Here is an 18,925-nt window from a genome sequence, read left to right as displayed (position 1 = left end):
GTGCCCCATCCCCTTCCCTCCACACTGCACCCCTGCCCCCTCCTTGCCACCCTGTGCCTTCCTCTCCACACTGCACCCCTGCCCTGTCCATACTGCATCCCTGCCCCTCCTCTCCACACTGCACCCTGCCCCCTCCACACTGCCCCCTGCCCCTCCTCTCCACACTGCACCCCTGCTGCCTCCTCTCCACACTGCACCCCTGCCCCCTCCACACTGCACCCCTGCCCTGTCCACACTGCACCCCTGCCCCTCCTCCACACACTGCCCCCCTGCCCCCTCCCCTCCACACTGAACCCCTGCCCCTCCTCCACACACTGCCCCCCTGCCCCCTCCCCTCCACACTGAACCCCTGCCCCTCCTCCACACACTGCCCCCCTGCCCCCTCCTCTCCACACTGCACCCCTGCTCCTCCTCGCCACCCTGAGCCCCTGTTCTCTCCACATTACACCCCTGCTCCTGCACACTGCACCCCTGCTCCCTCCTCTCCACACTGCACCCCTGCTCCCTCCTCTCCACACTGCCCCATGCCCTCCTCGCCACCCTGTGCCCCTGCCCCCTCCTCTCCGCACCACACCCCTGCCCTCCTTTCCACCCCGCACCCCTGCGGAGTGCTGTGCACCTCCTCCTTTGTCACAATGTTTTTCAATCCCACGAAGCAAACTGTCCAATTAGAACCTCGGCCCCTGCCTCCGCCTTTGCGCACGTTTAATTAACATGCTCTTCCCGCAGCTGCTGACAAGTTCCAGAAACAGGTTGTAAAGGGTTTTTGTCTTTACCCAGCGTGGAAAATGAGCGGCATTACATGGCAGAACATGAATAGGTTCCATTTCAGCTCCCTCCCCCTCCCCCGCTCTGTGAAGAGCAGCCAGGCCGTGTGTGTGCATGCACGTGTGCGTGCATGCGTGTGCATGTGTATGTGTGCACACATGTCTGTATGCACACATCTGTAGGGTGGAGTTGAAGGCAGGAGAGAGACCCCTGCTTTTTTCCCTTACCCTCCCCTCCTTCCCAGGAGCCTTTGTTCCATTGAACGCCTCTTTCTGCCGTCTCCTCCCGGCCCACTGCTCTTCCTGGTGCAAACCTTTGCCCTCTATCTGGTAAACTCCTATTCAGCCTCCAGAGCCCTGCTCTGAAGACCCTGCTCTGGGAAGCCACCTGGTCAGCACTGGCTCTCTAACCACACACCTGCCCAAGTTCAGAGTGCCCCCCCCGTGCCAGCTCCCCACCCCCCACCCCCGACTGTGACCCTGACCTGTGCCCAGCACCGGACACCTGAAAGTCACCCACACTGTACCTGCTAGTTTGGCAGGGAGGGAGGGCCAGGCTGAGGGAGATGGTGCCTTCCCTCCATCCCTCCCCTGTCCCCCTCCCCCCTAACTGCTGGTGTGCCCAGAGCAGGCCCAGGAGGAGAGGAGGGCACCACAGGGCACTCTCCTCAAGGAAAGAGCCCAGCCCAGCGCCAGCCCGCTGGCCCCTCCCCCCAGGCTGGACTTCTCACCCCAGGTGAGGGCCAGGCAGCCCCAGGCAGCCCCAAAGACGCATCCATCCACACCATTCTAGAAAGATCATCTCCATTTATTCACAGGATGTCTCCTACATGGCGTCGAGGCCTGGGGCCTCAGGGAGCCTGGGGTGCTGGCTGGGGGTGAGCAGGGGAGGGTGGTCGACAGCTAAGAGGCCTCCTCCACCCTGAGGCCCAGGCCCCACTCTATCCCTGCTCCGGTGCAGGACCAGGCCACCACGCCCCCAGGCTGGCAGTCCTTCCCTTGAGGACCCGCCTCTTCCTCCATCCTCAGCCTCCTGGGTGTGTGTGGGGGGACAGGCCTGCAGGCCACACCGCGCCTAGGGGAAGAGAACAAGCGAACAAGTTCCTTCCAATGCCAGGGACAGGGTGTGGGGCCTGCAGGGAGGGAGGCGGGGTCTACACTGATGCCTGCCTCATTTTCTGCTTCGGATGAGCCAGATGCTACCTCACAGAACAGGGGGCACAGCCTGGAAGTTCTACTGCCTAAAACCCCAATCTTTCCCCTGCCACGCACGGCACCCCACCTTGGCTCCCAGACCTCGAGATCCGCGAGCACTGGTCTCCAAGCAAGTCAAAAAGCTCTAAAAACAAGACCAGTGGCCTGGAAAGACACCGGTCACTCCACGCGCCCTCTGGGTGGCCTCGGGGATTCCCCAGCCTCTCCCTGAGCCTTGATTTCCCTGTCTATAAAAAGAGAGAGAGAGGCTGAGCACTGTGGTATGGGCCTGTAATTCCAGCTCTCCGGTGGCTGGGGCAGGAAGATCTCAAGTTCAAGACCAGAGGCCCTGGAGATCTCACAAGCACTGGCTCGGGGACCCCTGAGTGAGCACCCACTGAGGGAAAAAAGGGAAAAGGAGCGAGTCTGGCCTGAACTGGTCCACGGAGTGGCCAGGCCCATCCGCGTGGCATCTCCAGAGAAGGAAGCTGCAGGGTGGGATTTAGAGACCCCGACCCCCACCGGGACAGCCAGCCCAGTCACCCACCCACAGGGCTCACCTGCTGCTCCCCGGCTCGGGTCAGGATGCCGAGGGTCCTAGGGATGCTGAAGGTCCCGAGGGTCCTGTAGGTGCCGGGGGCTTGAGGGTGGTGTCCTCCGGGAAGGCCCTGCTCTTCTCTTCTTCCATCTGTGGAGAGAAGAGGCCGCTGGGCCAGTCCCAGGCGGGACTGACTGCCACCACCCCCCCCCACCCCCCCCCCCCCGCCCCGTCCCCCCTTGGGCTGCAAGGCCAGGAGCTACAAACGGCGGGCGGTTAGCGCCCCCTTGTGGTCAGAGCACACATCGCTGATCCAGGTGCTGGGATCCAGCAAGAACCAGACTCTGGAGTCTTATCAGCAGGCTGGGGGGGGGGGGAGTGGGGGTGGGGGGAGGGGGTTTGGAGGTGGGTGCTGAACCCAGTTGTTGGTTGTTGTTTTTTTTTTTGTTGGACTTGGAGCCTGAACTCTGGGTCAGGGCAAGGCTAGCGCTCTACCACTTGAGCCACAGCACCACTTCAGGCTTTTTCTGCTTATGTGGTGCTGAGGAATCAAACCCAGAAGGCAAGCACTCTACCCCTGAGCCACCTTCCCAGCCCTGAACCCAGTTTTGGAAGCTGAGGCGTGAGAGGCAGCTGTGGAGCTGTGGACAGGTCCAAGCATGGGATGGGGAACAGAGGCTGGGCAGCTGAGCCCGGCCTTGGCCTCTCGGTGGCCTCCCGGGGTCATCTGTCCCGAGCTCCATCCTCCGGTGAGCAGGGACTGCCCGAGGCTCCGGCCGGCCTCTGTCCCTGCAGAACTTTACTGCTCTAAACCACACGTGGGAGCCACGGTGTGAACTTGGAGGGAAGGATGGAGCTGGAAACAGAAGCAGGAATGGGAACCGCTAACAGTTCTGACTGTTGGCCAGTGCTAAGCAAACCCACGTGGGTGTCTGGGTAGCTCCCGTGCCGACTTTACCGGTAGGAGGAAAAGAACTGTGCTCCGAAAGAAGAGTTTATTAAAGATGTCAGAGCCCTGGGCCAATCTTAGGCTACGGAGGTAAAAAGAAAGAGCTAAGAAAAAGCTGTGTAGGCAGAGAAAAAGACAGAAAATGTACCACAAACATTAAGTGTTTGAATTTGGGTGATGGGCGTTTTCTTCCTTCTTTCCCTTCCCTCCTTCCCTCCCTCCTTCCCACCGTCCCTCCCTCCCTCCCTCCCTTCCTATTTTGGCTGTGGTGTTGGATCTTGAACTCAGGGCCTTGGACACATGCTCTACTACTGAGCTGCACCTCATCCTCTTGCAATGAGACTTTATACTTTTCTCTAACTTTAATAACCTTTGAGTCCTTTTATAACTAAAGAAGGTGATAAGGTCCTGGGGTCCAGGGGAAAAGGAGGGGCTTAAATCCACAGCAGACAAGCGGGTGCATCGCTGGCCGGGTGGATGATGGTGGGGAGGTGGGCACAGTTAACTTTGTGCAGAAGAAGTTTCTAGAACTCACCTCCCAGTAGACGCTGTCCTCAAAGCAGTTCTCATCCGCAGCTTGTCCCCAGAAAGGTAATCTTAGAATGAGCCCTGCAGACAGTAGGTGTCACCAGAGAAGCCAAAGCACAGGGATGGGGAGTCCTGGGCGCTGGGCTGCCCCTGTGGTGCACCCAGGGGAGCCCCGCAGACGCCGCCCCCCGCTTCTCTGCTGCTCACCCATGACGCTGCCGCCCACCAGGGCCATGGCCAAAGTCAGGAGGAGCCCAAATATCTGGAACTTTCCCTGTGTCTTCGCCGTCCAGTTCTGCTTTAAACCTTCAAAGTCAAAGGAATGGACAAGCCTGGGTGGAGACAGCGGCAGGTCAGGCCTGCGGAGCCAGCCCCCGTCCTGACCCCTCCCAGGGGGTTCCCAGCCTCTGCCACCCCCCCCCCCCGCCCCACACAGTGGGGTCTGGGCAGAGCAGAGGCTCCACCACTCTGGGGCAGGAGGAAGATGGCGGGCGGAGGGACAGAGGGAGGGCTGTGATCTGGACTGAGGAGGACCCACAGGGGAGGGAAGAGGAGGAGGGAGGAGGAGGGAGGACCCCCTCCCACCCCGTCCACCCTTACCCCGCTTTCCCGTACACGTCGGGCGTGGCACAGGCCGCGGTCACGGCCCCCACGATGGCCCCCACGATGCCCGGGATGCCGTGCAGGTTGTGGATGCCACACGTGTCCTGGATGCGCAGCCGCGACTCGAGGAACGGCTGGGGAGGGCGTGGAGCGGCGGTGAACACCGGGGCCCCCCCCCCCCCCCGGACACGGCGCCCAGGCTCCCAGCACCCCCCCCTTCCAGGAGCCCGGAGACTCGGGCCGGCCCTCACCGTCAGGAACTCGAAGCCCAGCGTGGAGAGGCCGCCGCAGAGGCCGCCCACGAGGAGGGCCCCGTAGGGCATGAGCATCATCTCGGCCGCGGTGCCCACGCCCACGCCGCCGGCCAGCGTGGCGTTCTGGATGTGGACCTGGGCGGGGGGGGGGGCTCAGCTCAGCTCCCCCCCCCAGCTTGCTTTGGGCTTGCACCGTGTGCAAGGTGGTGCAGGGACCCCACGGGGACCCCACGGGGACTCCAGGCGCGTGCCGCGTGGAGACTCTCATCTCAGAGTGGTGGAGCGTGCGGGAGCTGCCCCCACACCGCCCTCTGCTCACCATGTCCAGCCTGCCCTTCCTGTGCACCGCGCTGGACACGGCCACCGCGGCCAGCACGCTGGCCGCCAGGGAGCAGTAGGTGTTGAGGGCGGCGCGGTGCTGGGCGTCCCCGTGGTAGGACACGGCCGAGTTGAAGCTGGGCCAGTACATCCACAGGAACAGAGTGCCTGGGAGAGACCGAGGGGCGCTCGGGATGGGAACCTGGCGCTGGGGGCCCCTGGGGTACAGGCCAAGTTCCTGCCCAACGGGCTGAGGGTGCTCCCCCCCAACCAGGGGATTATCTGAAGGCACCGCCCTCCCTCACCCCTCCTGCTCACCAAGGGTAGGGCTGAGTGCCAAGCACTGCTGTGGACCCCACCGCTGGGGCCTGGTCCAGATGCCCCCCCCCCCCCCCCAGTGAAGGGACCCAGGGAGAGGGAAGGCACGCTCATCCCAGCCCAGCACAGGGACCCATAACAGGCAATCTCCCCCTGCCACCCCGCTCAAAAGCAACTGGTAGATGCCCGCCGGCCGGGAACGGGGGAGGGGACGGTGCCCCCCCCCCCCCCCGCTTTCCCCTCCCCAGCTCTCACCAATCATGGCAAAGAGGTCGGAGTGGTACACGGAAGTCTGCCGCCGCTTGCTCTGCTCTAGGTTGCGGCGGTAGAGGATCCAGGTCACCGTGAGCCCAAAGTAGGCGCCGAACGTGTGGATGGTCATGGAGCCTCCCGCGTCCTTCACCTGAGGGACAGGAAGTGGGGGAGTCTGCAGTCTCCCCCTCGCTTCTCATCCATCGCCGTCAAGTCCCTCACACACACACTCACACACACACGCGTGCACTCACACACTAACACACACTCACACACACACATCCACACGCAGCTGGTTCTGAGTCCTCAGGTTCCTCAGGACCATGTGGGTGGGGGAAGGGGCATCTCTGAGCCCAAGTGGTAAAGCTCAATGCCAGCTCCCTCAGCCACCCCACGGCACTGGGCATGGCTCCCAGATGGGGAGCCCAGCGTGGAGAGGGACTCCGCCAGTCACAGGGCCACTCGCAACAGCCGGTCCCTGGCCTCCTCATCTTCATTCCCAGCCAGTCTCTTCCCTGTGTCTCCTTTCTCCCATTTCACACAACCTCGCCAACACCACCCTGCCCAGGCGGCCTGCACACAGCCCGGACCACACCCCCGCCTGCCCATCCTGTGTCCCCAATCCTCCACCTCCTAGTGTCCCCACCAGTGGGAGTCCCACTCACCAACAACAGGTTGAGAAGCATGAACTCATTCACCGAGAACAGTGTCACTTGCACAAACGTCATGATGAGTAACTGGACGGGGCTTACTTTGCCCAGGACTGCCCCAAAGGCCACGCAGACAGAGGCCACGCAGAAGTCCGCATTGATGAGGCTGGGGTAAGGGAGACAGGCAGGCGCCCAGGGCTGAGCCACGGAACTAGCAAGAGTTCTATACACGAAAGGGTCATTCATAGAAAAACACGTACGTCTGGAATGCCAGAGTGCCCTTGTTACACGGCACAGGGAAAGTGCACCAGGCTCTGTTGGGGCTGGATGCCGGTTAATTAGTGAAGCGGGTGAATGAGGATATGCAGTCAAAGCAGTTTATAAGCACGGGGAGAAACGAACAATGAGACCTACTGAGATTGTTTTAAGAAGTGGGGAGGAGCTGGGAGCTGGTGGCTCCTGCTTGTCATCCTAGCTACTCAGGAACTTGAGATCTGAGGATCATGGTTCAAAGCCAGCTCAGGTAGGAAAATCTGTGAGACACTTATCTCCAATAAACCACCAGAAAACCAGAAGTGGCGCTGTGGCTCAAGTGGTAGAGCGCTCGCCTTGAGCTGAAGAGCTGAGGGACAGCGCCCAGGCCCAGGGTTTCATGAGCCATGCCCAACAAACAAAAACAAGGCAAAACAAAACAAGAAGTGGGGATGGATCCAGCAGCTCAAACCTGTAATTCTGGCTATTCAGGAGGCTGCCATGTGAGAATGGAAGTTCAAAACCGACCCAGAGGTAGAAGGGGCCAGGAGACTCCTCAGATCCATCCAGGCCCCGCCTTCCACCTCCTCCCAGTGTCCTGCTCAGGGTCCTACCCTACTAAAGACCCCGCCCACAGGCAAGCCCCGCCCAGGGCATGCTAATTCACCCTTGAGGGCCTGCCCCAGTGCCACGCCCACGCAAGGCCCCACCCACCACACAAGCCCCACCCTGGGGTATGCTAATCCTCCCTTCAGGCCCTGCCCCAGTGCCAGGCCTCACACAAGGCCACGCCCACCACAAAGCCCCCACTCCACCATTCAGACCCCGCCTGCGGCCCCGCCCCCAGCCGCGGCCCCGCCCACCTCCTCCCAGCCCCGCCCAGGTCCCCCTTCCTCTCACTTCTCCACGCCCAGCAGGATGTGGCCATCTTTGAAGGAGTGGAACCAGCCCTGCATCAGCAGCGCCCACTGGATGCCGAAGGCCGCCAGCAGGAAGTTGAAGCCCAGGGCGCTGAACCCGTAGCGCTGCAGGAAGGTCATGAGGAAGCCGAAGCCCACGAAGACCATGACGTGCACGTCCTGGAAGCCTGTGGGGACAGCAGGCGGGGGTCTGGGCCTGGAGCAGGCCTCTGCTCACCCCAGCCCCGCAGGCTGGGACGGATCAGGGGCCAGCGGGGTCAGGAGCGCCTGCGCCGCCCCCATCCAGTGCTCCCTCCACAGGCTGGCAGACCCCGGGACCCACTGCAGCAGGCTAGACCCCAGCATGCTGAGAGCCGGGGGCACAGGCCGGAACCCGGCATGCCGTGGGCCGGGGCACAGGCTGTTGGCTCCAGGCAGCACGGGCTCCTGGCCCCGTGGCTCGGTTGTAGCGGAGGCACAGGAGCCGCGCGGGCTCGGGTCTGTCAGGGACGCAAGGCCGGCTGATGTCCCGCAGCATCCTGTGCCACGGCCCCACATGGCCAGCGATGGTTGGAAATGGAGCTCGTGTATGTAAAGCACCGTAAAAGGTATTCTGGTTATTCCGGGAAGAACTGCTGGGTGACAGACTGTGGAGTGGGAGGTGACGCCTCCAGATGAGAGTTCTAGAAGCAGTGAGGCTGCACGGGCAGAATCACCGGGCCTGGGAAAATGCAGGTGGGAGGGAGGAGCTGGATCCTGGCCTGGCCTTGGCGACCTTGAGATGCCCCCAGGGGATGGGACCGCTGTGCCTGGCTGGGGGGGGGGCAGGAGGGGCTCCTGGAGGCTGGACAGGTGCAGACACCTGTGGGTTGGAATGTGGGACTGGAGAGATGAGCAGACGTGTCTGCGTGTGGACGCCAGGGGCCGTGACCAACAAGTGGGGGAGGGATCCCCTAGGGAAAGAGGCCTGGCTTTTCAAAGAGGAGGAGCCACTGCCCCGTGGCACAGGGCAGTGCCGGAGGGGCAGGTGGAGCCAAAGGGCAGGGGAGAGGGCGCTGCCTTTGGTCTCCCAGTGGCCCCAGAGCAGGTGCATCCTGTGCCTCCTCCCCCTCCTCCCCGCTGTCCCTTCTGCCCCCAGCTGCCCGCCCCCTGTTGCCCTCCATCTTTGTCCCTCTCTGGACACTGTCCTTTTCTCTCTCCCTGCTCGCCAGTACACAGATGCCAGCCTCCCTCTGCCTGGACACCGCCCTTTCTCTTCCGCTTCTCAGCAGGTCCTACTCTTAGCATGAAAGGTACCGGTGAGTTAATTTTCATTTCTTGTGTGAGTCTGCATGCTGCCTAAAAAGGTTGGCCCAGGATCGACAGCAAAGATGCACGCCAAAGACCTTCCGCAAAGGATGTGATCTGGCCCTCTGGTCAGACTGCCCCCCCCCTCAGTAGTGTGTGAGCAGAGACTCTGGGGGTGCACTCCAAGGGGGACCCCCGTCAAAGCCCCCGCCGGGCTCTTCAGTGATCACTCAGTGGTGAGCGCCTACTTCTCTTTTCCCCTTCAGGACCAACAGGATGCCTCATGGTGAGCTGATGAACTCACTGAGGGTCGGTGGAAGTTGACCGTCACCCACCTCCATGCCGGGGGCTTCCGTGGCCGCCTCCCTGACCCCCAGCCCGGAGCTGCACAACAGGAGGGCAACCTGGCTACCCATCGCCAGAGGCTCCACTAGGGGGCGTGAGTGCACAGCACTTCCTGTGCCCTTCCTTGATTGGTACCCACACGTTCCTGCTGGTAAGGGGCAGTAAGAATTAACTTCCTCTTCCCTCTATAGTCGGGGCCTCTAGGGCCTTTCATCGCCCCCATCCCTATCACAGAGGAGGCTGAGATGAGGAGGATCGTGGTGGGGAAGGCCTGTCTAACAAGCACAGAGCCAAGTCAGCCCAGGAGCCCTACACATACAAACACAGCCCCCAAATCCCACCTTCCTCCACGCAGTTCTGCCTGTGTGTGGTTGTTTGGGGACCTGAGGGAAACTAGTTCTGGAGGAAGAGAACGGGACAGGGAGGAGACGCCTGGTGGCACGGCGGCTGTTGGAGCTGCGCTTCAGGTCATGACCCCTGGGGCACCAGCAGCTCAGGGAGCTCAGAAAGCCCAGGGCATGGAAGGAGTCCCCTGTGTGGGGGGGTGACCTTGGACCCGACCTTCTGGTTCCCAGATGGTGAGCATGGAAAGGCAACCATGCTTCGTGTGCTTCGATCAGATGCTGGGTTAGGAAGTGAGTGACTCAGACCCAGCACCGTGCCAGAGTTCTGCACACCGTCAGCACAGGTTGGCTTAGGGAGTCCGCACGGGAGACGCTACCCAGCGGGGCTGCAGCCCAGCCCCACATCCCAAGGCCACACTCTCAGCCCTGGGTACCAGACAGGGCAGGGAAGGCTCCAGGGCTCTCCCCAAGCCTAGAGAAGGGGGATTACCACAGCCTCCCTACCAGGACCAGTGCCTGTGTATCTAGTGAGACCTGCAAGCCACTGACAGAACATCCCCTTGGCTCACACCTGTCATCCTAGCTACCCAGGAGGCTGAGATCTGAGGATCACACTTTGAAGCTAGCCAGGGGCAGGAAACTCTCTCTGGGACTCTATTTTTTTTTTGGGGGGGGGGGCTCTGGTCATGGGTCTGAACTCTGGGCCTGGATGCTGTCCCTCAGCTCTTCAGCTCAAGGCTAGCGCTCTACCACTTGAGCCACAGCGCCACTTCCGGCTTCTTTCTTTTTGCTTATGTGGTGCTGAGGAATCGAACCCAGGGCCTCATGCATGCAAGGCAAGCGCTCTACCACTGAGCCACCTTCCCAGCCCCTCTCTGGGACTCTTATCTCCCCTGAACCAACCCAAAGCTGGAAGTGGAGGTGTGGCTCAAGTGGTAGAGCACCAGCCTTGAGCAAAAAAAGAAAGGAAGAAAGTCAAGCAAGAGTGTGTGAGGCGGTGCGGGCGGGTGCGTGTGCGTGCCGGGGTCTTCCCCAGGGTCTTCCCGGGGAGGAGGCCCGGGCCGCGGGAGGTGGTGTGGCGGGGACGGCCAGGGACGGCCAGGATGGGAGCGGGCTGCGCCTCCCCGCGCCCTGTGCGCCCCGGGCTGGTGACTCACTCGGGTAGCGGTAGTAGAACTCGTTGTCCAGGTCGCGGGAGCCGTTCCCGGGGCTCCGGGCGCCCCACCAGCGCGCGTCGGCGTCCGCGTCGTAGCGCGCGAACACACCGAAGAGCACCAGCGTGGCCGCCTGCAGCGCCAGGCAGACGGCCGGCAGCCGCCAGCGGAGGTCGGTGTTCCAGGCCATGCGGGACAGGGGCGCGTGGGGCGGGGCGCGGGGCGCGCGGGACCGGGCGCGGGCGCGCGGGACCGGGCGCAGGACAGGGGCGCGCGGACGCGGGCCGGGAGCACGGCTGGGCTCTCACCTCCCGGGCTTATAGGCCGGGGCCGGGGCGGGGCCGCGCCCCAGCTCCGCCCGCCCGGTCCGGGGCCAGCGAGGCCGCCTGGGGTGGGGGTGTCGGGGCACCCGGCCCCGAGCTCCCCACGATGGGTGAGGGAGCGGGAAGGACCAGCTCCACCCCCCATTCTGAGCGCCTCCCTGTCCCTGCACTTCCCCGTTGGTTCTGGGCAACGGGGAAGAAAACAGGGCCAGGTGAGAGAATTCCTGGATGTGAGCCCTCTTTCCCTCTCCTCCTGCTTCGCCCTTCACGGCCACCTCCTCCTCCATCATCCCCATCACTACATCTCCATCACCACCACCGGCATCAGCTCCATGCCATCAGCATTGCCCACCACCGTCACTGCCAACTCCTATCACCCCAGCACCACCCCACCCCACCTCCATGATCACCCCCACCATTGCTGTCACCACCCCCATCACGATCACATCCACATCTTCACCACCACCATCTCCAGCATCACCAAGCCTGTCAGTTTCACATTACAGATTCACTAGGGGAAGGGGAAGCTGAGACTTGTGACTGGGAGGGGGGAGAGGAGCTGGGGAGGGAGGGGGGCCTTGGGGTGGGGTTCCCTGGATTGGCTCCTGGATCCACAGGAGGTGTTTGCAGGCCTGAGACCCAAATAAAGCTGGATGGAGGCTTGGTGCATGGTGAGGTGGCTCGCTAGACTTAGCTGGGCGGATGGGCTGTGGGAATTTATGCTGTTATGGCTCGTGACCTGAGAGGAGAACTCTAAAACCTCTTGGCAACTTTTCTGTAAATCCCAAATAAAGGGAGGGTAAAGAAAAAAGCATAGAGGCGGGGGAGGGAGGGGAGTGGGGAGGGAAAGGGGGGGAAACAGGACACCAGGAACACAGAGGCCAGGGATGGCCCTGTGGGCCAATGGACTGAGCCAGAGGGAGAAGGGGGGAGGGGGAGAGGAAGGGAGGAGAGAAGCAGGGAGGGGGGAGGGAAGGAGAAGGGAGGGAGGGGAGGGAGAGGGAGGAAAGGCAAGCTGAGGGAGGAGGGAAGCAGGGGGAGGGAAGCAGGGAGGAGGGGAGAGGGAGGAAGGGGAAGAGAGGGAGGGAGGGGTGGAGGAGGAGAGGAGGGAAGGGAGGGGGGAGAGACCTGCTTCCCCAGGTCTACTGGCCCAGGAGTTAAAGCAGAACAAAGCTCTCCCCCCCCCCCCCGTAGTGGGGTGAGTCTGGTGGAACTGGGGTGATCTGGGGCTTTTCTCCTCTCTACTCCTGGCTAGGACTTCGGGCTGGAACCCCCTGTTTGTGGTTTGTCCTTCCCTACCAGGTCCCAGGACCCGGCTGCTCTGCACCAATCTCTGCAGCGGGCAGGGCTCCCGCAGGGCGCAGGTTCCCTCGGGCGGCCGCAGGGGAAAGCGCGGAGTGGGCCTCCTGGTCACCCTCCTGCCTGCTATCCCGCGGGAGACCAGCGGGTGCAGTGGCACTGGGCACACAAGCACAGGAGTTGGGAGCTCTTGGGCTGGTCGCAGGGCAGAGACTGAGCAGAACGTGACAGCAGTGCCAGCTGGTTTCCTCGCAGGGCTCCTCATGTGTGCCTCCCACATCCCCACTTCCTGTGGGGCTCCGAGGCCCCACACGCCCCGGGGACCAACCACGGCCCAGCCAGCCAGGTACCCAGCGGTGACTCAGAGTCGGGGAGCGGCTCTGTCTCTGTCCTCTGGTGCGGTTTCCCCAGGAGCTTTCTGAAAATCGTCCAGGCCGGGTGTGCTCGCCATCGGGGCTGGGCTGGGCACAGCCCTGGCAGTAAGCCAACCTGCAGGCCCCAAAGCCACTGCCAGGGCGCTGCCGCAGCCCCCAGGGTGGAGGGCGGAGGCCTCCAGAATCAAAGAACACAGAGAACAAGGTGGTTACTGGATGGGACTTGTTCCCTGGGGTGCCCTGGAAGGAGCCAGCAGATAAACTCAAAGGCTACATTGCAACTGCCCTGGACTTTTTCTTTCTTCCTTTTTTTCTTGGCAGTACAAGGGTTTCAACTCACATGCGCACGCTTGCTAGCAGGTGCCCTACCACTTGGGCCACGACCCCTGCCCCTCTTTTGCTTTTCAGTTATTTCTCAGATAGTATCTCCAATTTTTTGTGTGGGGGGGGAGCTGGTCCATGATTCTCCTACGTGTTGTCTCCCTATTCATTCAACGCCAGGCCCAGCTTGTTCTGTTCCTGGAGATGGAGGTCCCATTAACTTTGTCTCAAATAAGATCCTCTCAATGTTTGCTTCCCTAGTAGCTGGGATTGCAGGCATGAGCTACTGTGCTGGGACCACAACCACCATCTAGATTCTTAAGCAAATGGAGGTGTTGCCGGTGACCAAGAAGAAAGTGAGGGTACCTGGCCTGGGTTAAAGAGACATAAAATGTTTTGATGGATCTCTGATGAGTTCTTGGGTCAAAATGGAAAGTTATAAATGCTGTTGGAACAACTAGGAAAATAAGAACAGTGTATTCGATGATGGAATTAAAAGTGTTTTTTGTTCAAACTCGGGCTCACATTCGCTCAGCTGGTGCCCTACCACTTGAGCCATGCCCTATTTCTGGTTGTTGTTGTTGTTGTTGTTGTTTTGGTTGGTCCTGGGGCTTGAACTCTGGGCCTGGGCACTAACCCTGAGCCTCTTTGTGCTCAGGCTAGTGCTTTACCACTTGAGCCACAGCACCACTTCCGGCTTTTTCTCAGTAGCTTTTCAGAAATAAGAGTCACAAGGACTTTCCTGTCTGTGCTGGCTTCGAACCTCAATCCTCAGGTCTCAGCCTCCTGAGTAGATGGGATGACAGGCATGAGCTACCAGGCCTGCACTCAACAGCAAGGCTGAGGGGCTGAGAATGAGGGGGGGGAGCTGAACTTCAAGGCAAGATCTCCCTGATGGGTGGCAGCTGTGGGGAAGGGGGGAAGGGGAGGAGGGATAGTTGATCTTTTAGAGACAAGGAAGCACCATGTCGCTGCTTCACACTATTCAGTAGCTAAACCAGCACATGCGGTCCAGAACGTGGAACTGAGGACTGAAACAGGCTTGTGGAGACTTCAGTTCTCCCACGCCCCCTGCGAGGACTGGGGTTGGGCCCTGGAGCAGATCATGTTAGGGTAGGGAAGCATGGAAACGCTGGCTGGGCGGCGGTACTGAGCATTCCCTCTAATCCCGTGAGATTAACACCTGTCATTCAGTCATTCACTTGCCCCAAATGTCACACAGCTGGGAACTAGGGTTCAACAAAAGTTTGAGAGCTGGGTGTGGAGGGTAGTCTATGCGATCCATCACCCCAGCATTCAGGAAGCTGATTCTGAGGATGGAAGCCAGCCCGGAGACTCATCTCCAATTAATCAGCAAAAAGAGGAAGGATGGGCAAGTGATGGTAGAGCACCAGCCTCGAGAGAGAGGAAACTAAGAGACAGCACCTAGGCCCTGAACTCACACAGACAGACGACAGACAGACAGACAGACACACACGTATGCACAGACACTCAGGTAAGAGCAATGCCCTCATGAGTTGGGGGCCAGGCGGGGGACCCCGGGTTGCTCACACTCAGATCTCCCTGCCACCTGGGCTGCCTCTGGTCTGGCTCCTCAGCCCACACGAAGCCCCTGCCACCAGAGCACAGGGCACAGACCCACGTTCCCCCCTTGCTCCACAGAGGGTAAGACCAGAGCCGCCCCCCCTGCCCCCTCCCCCCCCCCCCGCCAGGCTCTGTCAGTCACCCCTGCACTTAGGATCAAGGCCAGCTTTATCTAAGGTGACCCTGCACCTGCAGCAGCCCAGGAGGAGAAGGGGCTTTAGTAATCATTACACCTGGAATGCAGTCACCCTAGCATGACAGATGGCCGCGGCCAGAGGGGGTCCCCTCCCCCTCCCCCCACACAGGGTCTTCATTACCCCAGATCTGACTACCATGTAACTGGCCCTTCCTCCATTCCTCCCTCCCCACCAGCCAAGCCTGCTGCAACTCCAGCTGCAGCCGCCCTCAATAATGTCACCCTCGAGCGGGAGCCACTGTCGCCAAGGGTCCCAGGGTGCGGGGAGGGGTCTGGCTGTCCAGGTGGCAGGCCCATCTAGGATGCAGTGTCAGCGCTGCTCTCCACACCCCCCACCCCCGCCTCCTCCTCCGAGTCCAGGAGCCGTGGCATCTCTTGCCAGATGGACGGGAGGAAGTTGGGGTGCAGCCCTGTGCAGTGGGAGGAATGGAGAACCCACAGACAGACCCTCAGGACGCCTCTGCTGATTTGCTTGGGCCAGTGGCCAGCCGGAGAGGCTCTCTGACCTGGGGCCGGTCCCCTGGGAACACTGCAGGCCCATGAAGACACCCAAGCTTAGATTGGAGGCGTGGCTCAAGTGGGAGAGCGCCAGCCTGAAACAGGGAAGGTGAACGAGAGCCACGGCTCTGAGTTCAAGTCCTGGCATGGCGTGTACATGCCAGGCTAGCCTGGCCTGGCAGAGCCCATTCCAACCCCCAGACCAGGCTGCTGGGCGGGCTTTGGGGGTGGGGGGGGGGTGGGAACTGTCCTATCCATGCGGGGCCAGGGCAGCGAGCCAGCCAGCAACCCAAGGAGGTGACCTTGAGCAGAGACCGATCACTGCAGATAAGGTGTGCCCTGCACACTCGGAGGGAGGCGGAGGGAGGCAGGCAGCCAGCTGAGACTATCGCATCTGGAATGGGCCTGTAGGGGCCCCACTCTGCCCTGGACAGGAGCAGAGGTGGGGGGAGGAAGGGGGCGAGGGGGTACAACCAGCAGGTATGGGGCCTCCCTCAGCGTGGGCTGTGTTTAGACTCACACAGCTGCTGCCAGTGTCCACTGCGGGACCAGAAGCAGGCCGCCCAGCCCCCGAGACCACCTTCCCTCTCATGAAGCGAAGATAATCACGCAGGCTGGGGGCGTGGCTCAGCCGCAGACTCCTACCCCCAGCCAGCAAGTCAAGGTCATAGGTTCTTGAACTCCAGTACCACCATCAAAAAGGAAAGAAGCGTAATAACAGAGTTAGTTCTTGTGAGGAGTGAGAACATGTGGAGCTCTGCCTGCACGTTTGGGGCTCAGAAAAGGGGGTTCTGCTCCGCTGCCCTGCCCTGCCCTGGCCTGGTCTTACCACTCTGTCCTCCCCCCCTCCCCCACCATGGGACCTGGCAGCAGCAGCCAGTAAGAGGAAGAGAGCAGGTTTGACATGGAGTCCTGGCCCAGAGAATGCTGGGAAATGTCTCCTTGTCTTTGGCTAAGATGAGGATCTGGCTGCCCAATGGTTCATCCAGAACACGGATTCAAATGAGTGGCACTTTCTCTCTCTCTCTCTCGCTCTCTCTCTCCCTCCCTGTGGAAGGATTCTCTGCCCATACTGACCAGACATAGGGAGCAGCCATCATAGTAATAACAATCATTAGAACAATAGTTATTATTACTGCTACTCACAACCAAGTCAAAGCTACTCGTCATGTTTACCAAATGAAAGCATAACAACAGAGCCGGGGACTCGCCCGGAACCTGGCTCCCTAAATCCAAATGCGGTTCATGAGGAGAGGCCAGTGCGTAGTAATGATCATGCGCCGCCCACCAATCTGCTCCCTGTTCTGGCCTGGCCCATGTGCATGCTTGTGGAGTGAACATAAGGAATACACTGAAAGCGGTATGATTAATAGGATGTGATATAATTCACAAACACTTCCCTGGCCTCTACAGTTTGGTCCATATGGTTGGTCCATCCAGGGAAGGAACAATTGAGCGTAGCGTGGTGGTCTACACCTGTGATCCCTCCACTGAGAGAGGAGGCAGGAAGATCTTAAGTTTGAACTCAATCAGGACTACCTAGCAAGTTCTAAGCAAGCCTAGACTATGTAGTGGGACCCTGTGTCTAAATAAATACATAGAAAAGAAAACATGAATTTGATCCTAACCAACCCCCCCCCAAAAAAACCCCAAAAGTTGCTCTAAAATGTTACCATGAAACATCTCTCTTAGTGTATCACTGAGCTGAGAAAAGCGTGAACTATCTGCAGTGGTACTCAGTAGATACTATGTTGAGCAACTTGTGGGTGGGGACAGGAGAGAAAAACTGGGAGAGAGGGAAGGGGTGACATTTTCCTTAAAAGAAATGTACTCGTTACCTGACTTATGTAACTGTCGCCCATCTGTACATCACCTTTACAATAACAATAAAAAGATAATTTTTTAAAGTCAGTTATGCACAGAACTCAGAGATAGGAGTAACGTTGACCCAAAGCTGAGGTTTTGGGGGTAGAGGGTCCTGGAGAATGAGAGCTGGCGCTGGACGGCTGCCCCAAATGGGAAGATAGAAGATGAATGTTCCAGTCCTCCAGGGAGTGGGGTAAGCGCACAGCCACGTTCACACATAAATCTTACTGGTATAAGAGAAGTATGCCATTTGCAAATACTAATCAACCCGCCAATCCTTCTTAGGCAATTAATTCTTGCAAAATACTTCTGTTAGTTTTTTGTTTTTCCTTTTCAAACTCCTATACTGTCATTCCAAGGCGGTAATTCATCACCGTGGGGGCACGGATGTTGGTTGACGTTTTGATGGCAGGGAGGAAGAAATAATACAGACGTGTTGAGACCTCATCAGCCACTTATTGGTCAATTATGCAAGCTACTTCTTTGCTGAATCACATAATACTTTTCAAACAATGGCAGAATGTTTCCTGGCTATACATAAACCCACACACACATGTATTGGCTACGTGGTTACAGATATAATTTTTAATTTAGTTTGAATCCTCTGTATTTTCCCATCACTCTACTCTAGAGGACCAACACAATAAACCCAGCACTTGCTGATGGCCATGTTGTAAGTTCCCTCAGCACAGCTGACTTCAGGCTTCCAACTCCAACACATCAGTGTCACCACTGAGTTACCAGCCTGCGATGAAGGGGAGATCAAGTAGCTGGACTCAGTGGCTCAGGACTGTCATGCTGGCTGCCTGCAAGGTGAGGAGACACAGGGAAGCTGACCTGCACGAGAGCACTATCAGGCGGTGGGGTGCTGCCTAGCAAATACAGGGCTACGAGTTCAAACCCCAGGTACAGGCTGGGAAGGTGGCTCAGTGGTAGAGCACTTGCCTTGCATGCATGAGCCTCTGGGTTCGATTCCTCAGTACCACATAAGCAGAAAAAGCTGGAAGTGGCACTGTGGCTTAAGTAGTAGAGCGCTCACCTTGAGCTGAAGAACTGAGGGACAGCGCCCAGGCTCAGAGTTCAAGCCCCACAACCAAAAACAAACAAACAAAAACAAACTCCAGGTGCAGGCTATGAGTTCAAACCTCAGGTGCGGGCTATGAATTCAAACCCCAGGTGCAGGCTATGAGTTCAAACCCCAGATGCACCAAGAGAGGGGAGGGGGATATGGAAAAGCATTGAGTCCAGTTTCACACATTAAAAAAAAAAAAAGAATTGAGAGCTTCGGCCTTTTTTTTTTTTTAAGTCCCCAGGAGTTTCTAATGTGTAACTAGTTTGTAACTGCTGGTCTGATCCAACCTCCTCCCTGTGGAGATAAGGGTGTGCTAGAAGGGCCTTGGGCTTGGCGGAACGCTCTGATGCTGTCTGTCATCTAGAAATTCTTAATTTTTAAACAAGGGCCCAGTGTCATTACTGTGTTTGGAGGGCGGGACCCTCTGTGTAGCCATTAGAAGGGAAGTGGGTTAGCACCCTACTAAAGAAAGTTAGTAATGAGGCAGGGCGCAGGCTTCAGCGCATAGAGCAGAGGGATGAGGCTTCCGGGGCCTCTGGAGCCCACAGAGCACAGAATGGCTGCCCCATCTGGGGAAGGAGGACTGGAGAAGAGATCGCAATCAGCCAGGCTTGTGTTAGACCCACTCTCTTCTTCACTGAGAGAGGGTCTCTGAGCCTTGTTTCTCCATCCTTGAAGAACTTTCCTGAGGAGGGGACAGACCTGGTCGCAGGGGCAGCGGAGATTTGAGTTTAATGGGT

At 59.4% G+C, this 18,925-nt stretch overlaps 1 protein-coding gene across 1 annotated transcript; it reads right to left on the bottom strand.

Annotated features, from left to right (window-relative positions):
• Nucleotides 1-1,557: 1,557 nt before the first annotated feature.
• Rhcg (Rh family C glycoprotein) lies at nt 1,558-10,868 on the bottom strand. The gene is made up of 11 exons (XM_042670471.1): nt 10,656-10,868; nt 7,524-7,710; nt 6,387-6,537; nt 5,725-5,872; nt 5,153-5,319; nt 4,831-4,968; nt 4,577-4,713; nt 4,184-4,308; nt 3,984-4,057; nt 2,522-2,649; nt 1,558-1,842 (listed from the first exon to the last, which is right to left on the bottom strand). The coding sequence occupies exons 1-10, from the start codon at nt 10,840-10,842 to the stop codon at nt 2,542-2,544; spliced, it is 1,422 nt and encodes a 473-aa protein (XP_042526405.1). The 5' UTR covers nt 10,843-10,868; the 3' UTR covers nt 1,558-1,842; nt 2,522-2,541.
• Nucleotides 10,869-18,925: the final 8,057 nt, after the last annotated feature.

This window comes from Dipodomys spectabilis, unplaced genomic scaffold, assembly GCF_019054845.1.
Source record: "Dipodomys spectabilis isolate Male_0828 unplaced genomic scaffold, ASM1905484v1 ptg000552l, whole genome shotgun sequence".
Lineage (NCBI taxonomy): Eukaryota > Metazoa > Chordata > Mammalia > Rodentia > Heteromyidae > Dipodomys > Dipodomys spectabilis.
This window is presented reverse-complemented; position numbering and strand designations above follow the sequence as displayed.

Bases quoted from the DNA above. Each gene is read 5' to 3' on its own strand.
- Rhcg (XM_042670471.1), bottom strand. From the start codon at position 10,842: ATGGCCTGGAACACCGACCTCCGCTGGCGGCTGCCGGCCGTCTGCCTG. The intron at 5,873-6,386 runs GTGAGTGGGACT...CCTGTCCCTCAG, and splicing joins TGCTTCTCAACCTGTTGTTG to GTGAAGGACGCGGGAGGCTC. The intron at 2,650-3,983 runs GTGAGTTCTAGA...TTCTCTCCACAG, and splicing joins AGGACAGCGTCTACTGGGAG to ATGGAAGAAGAGAAGAGCAG.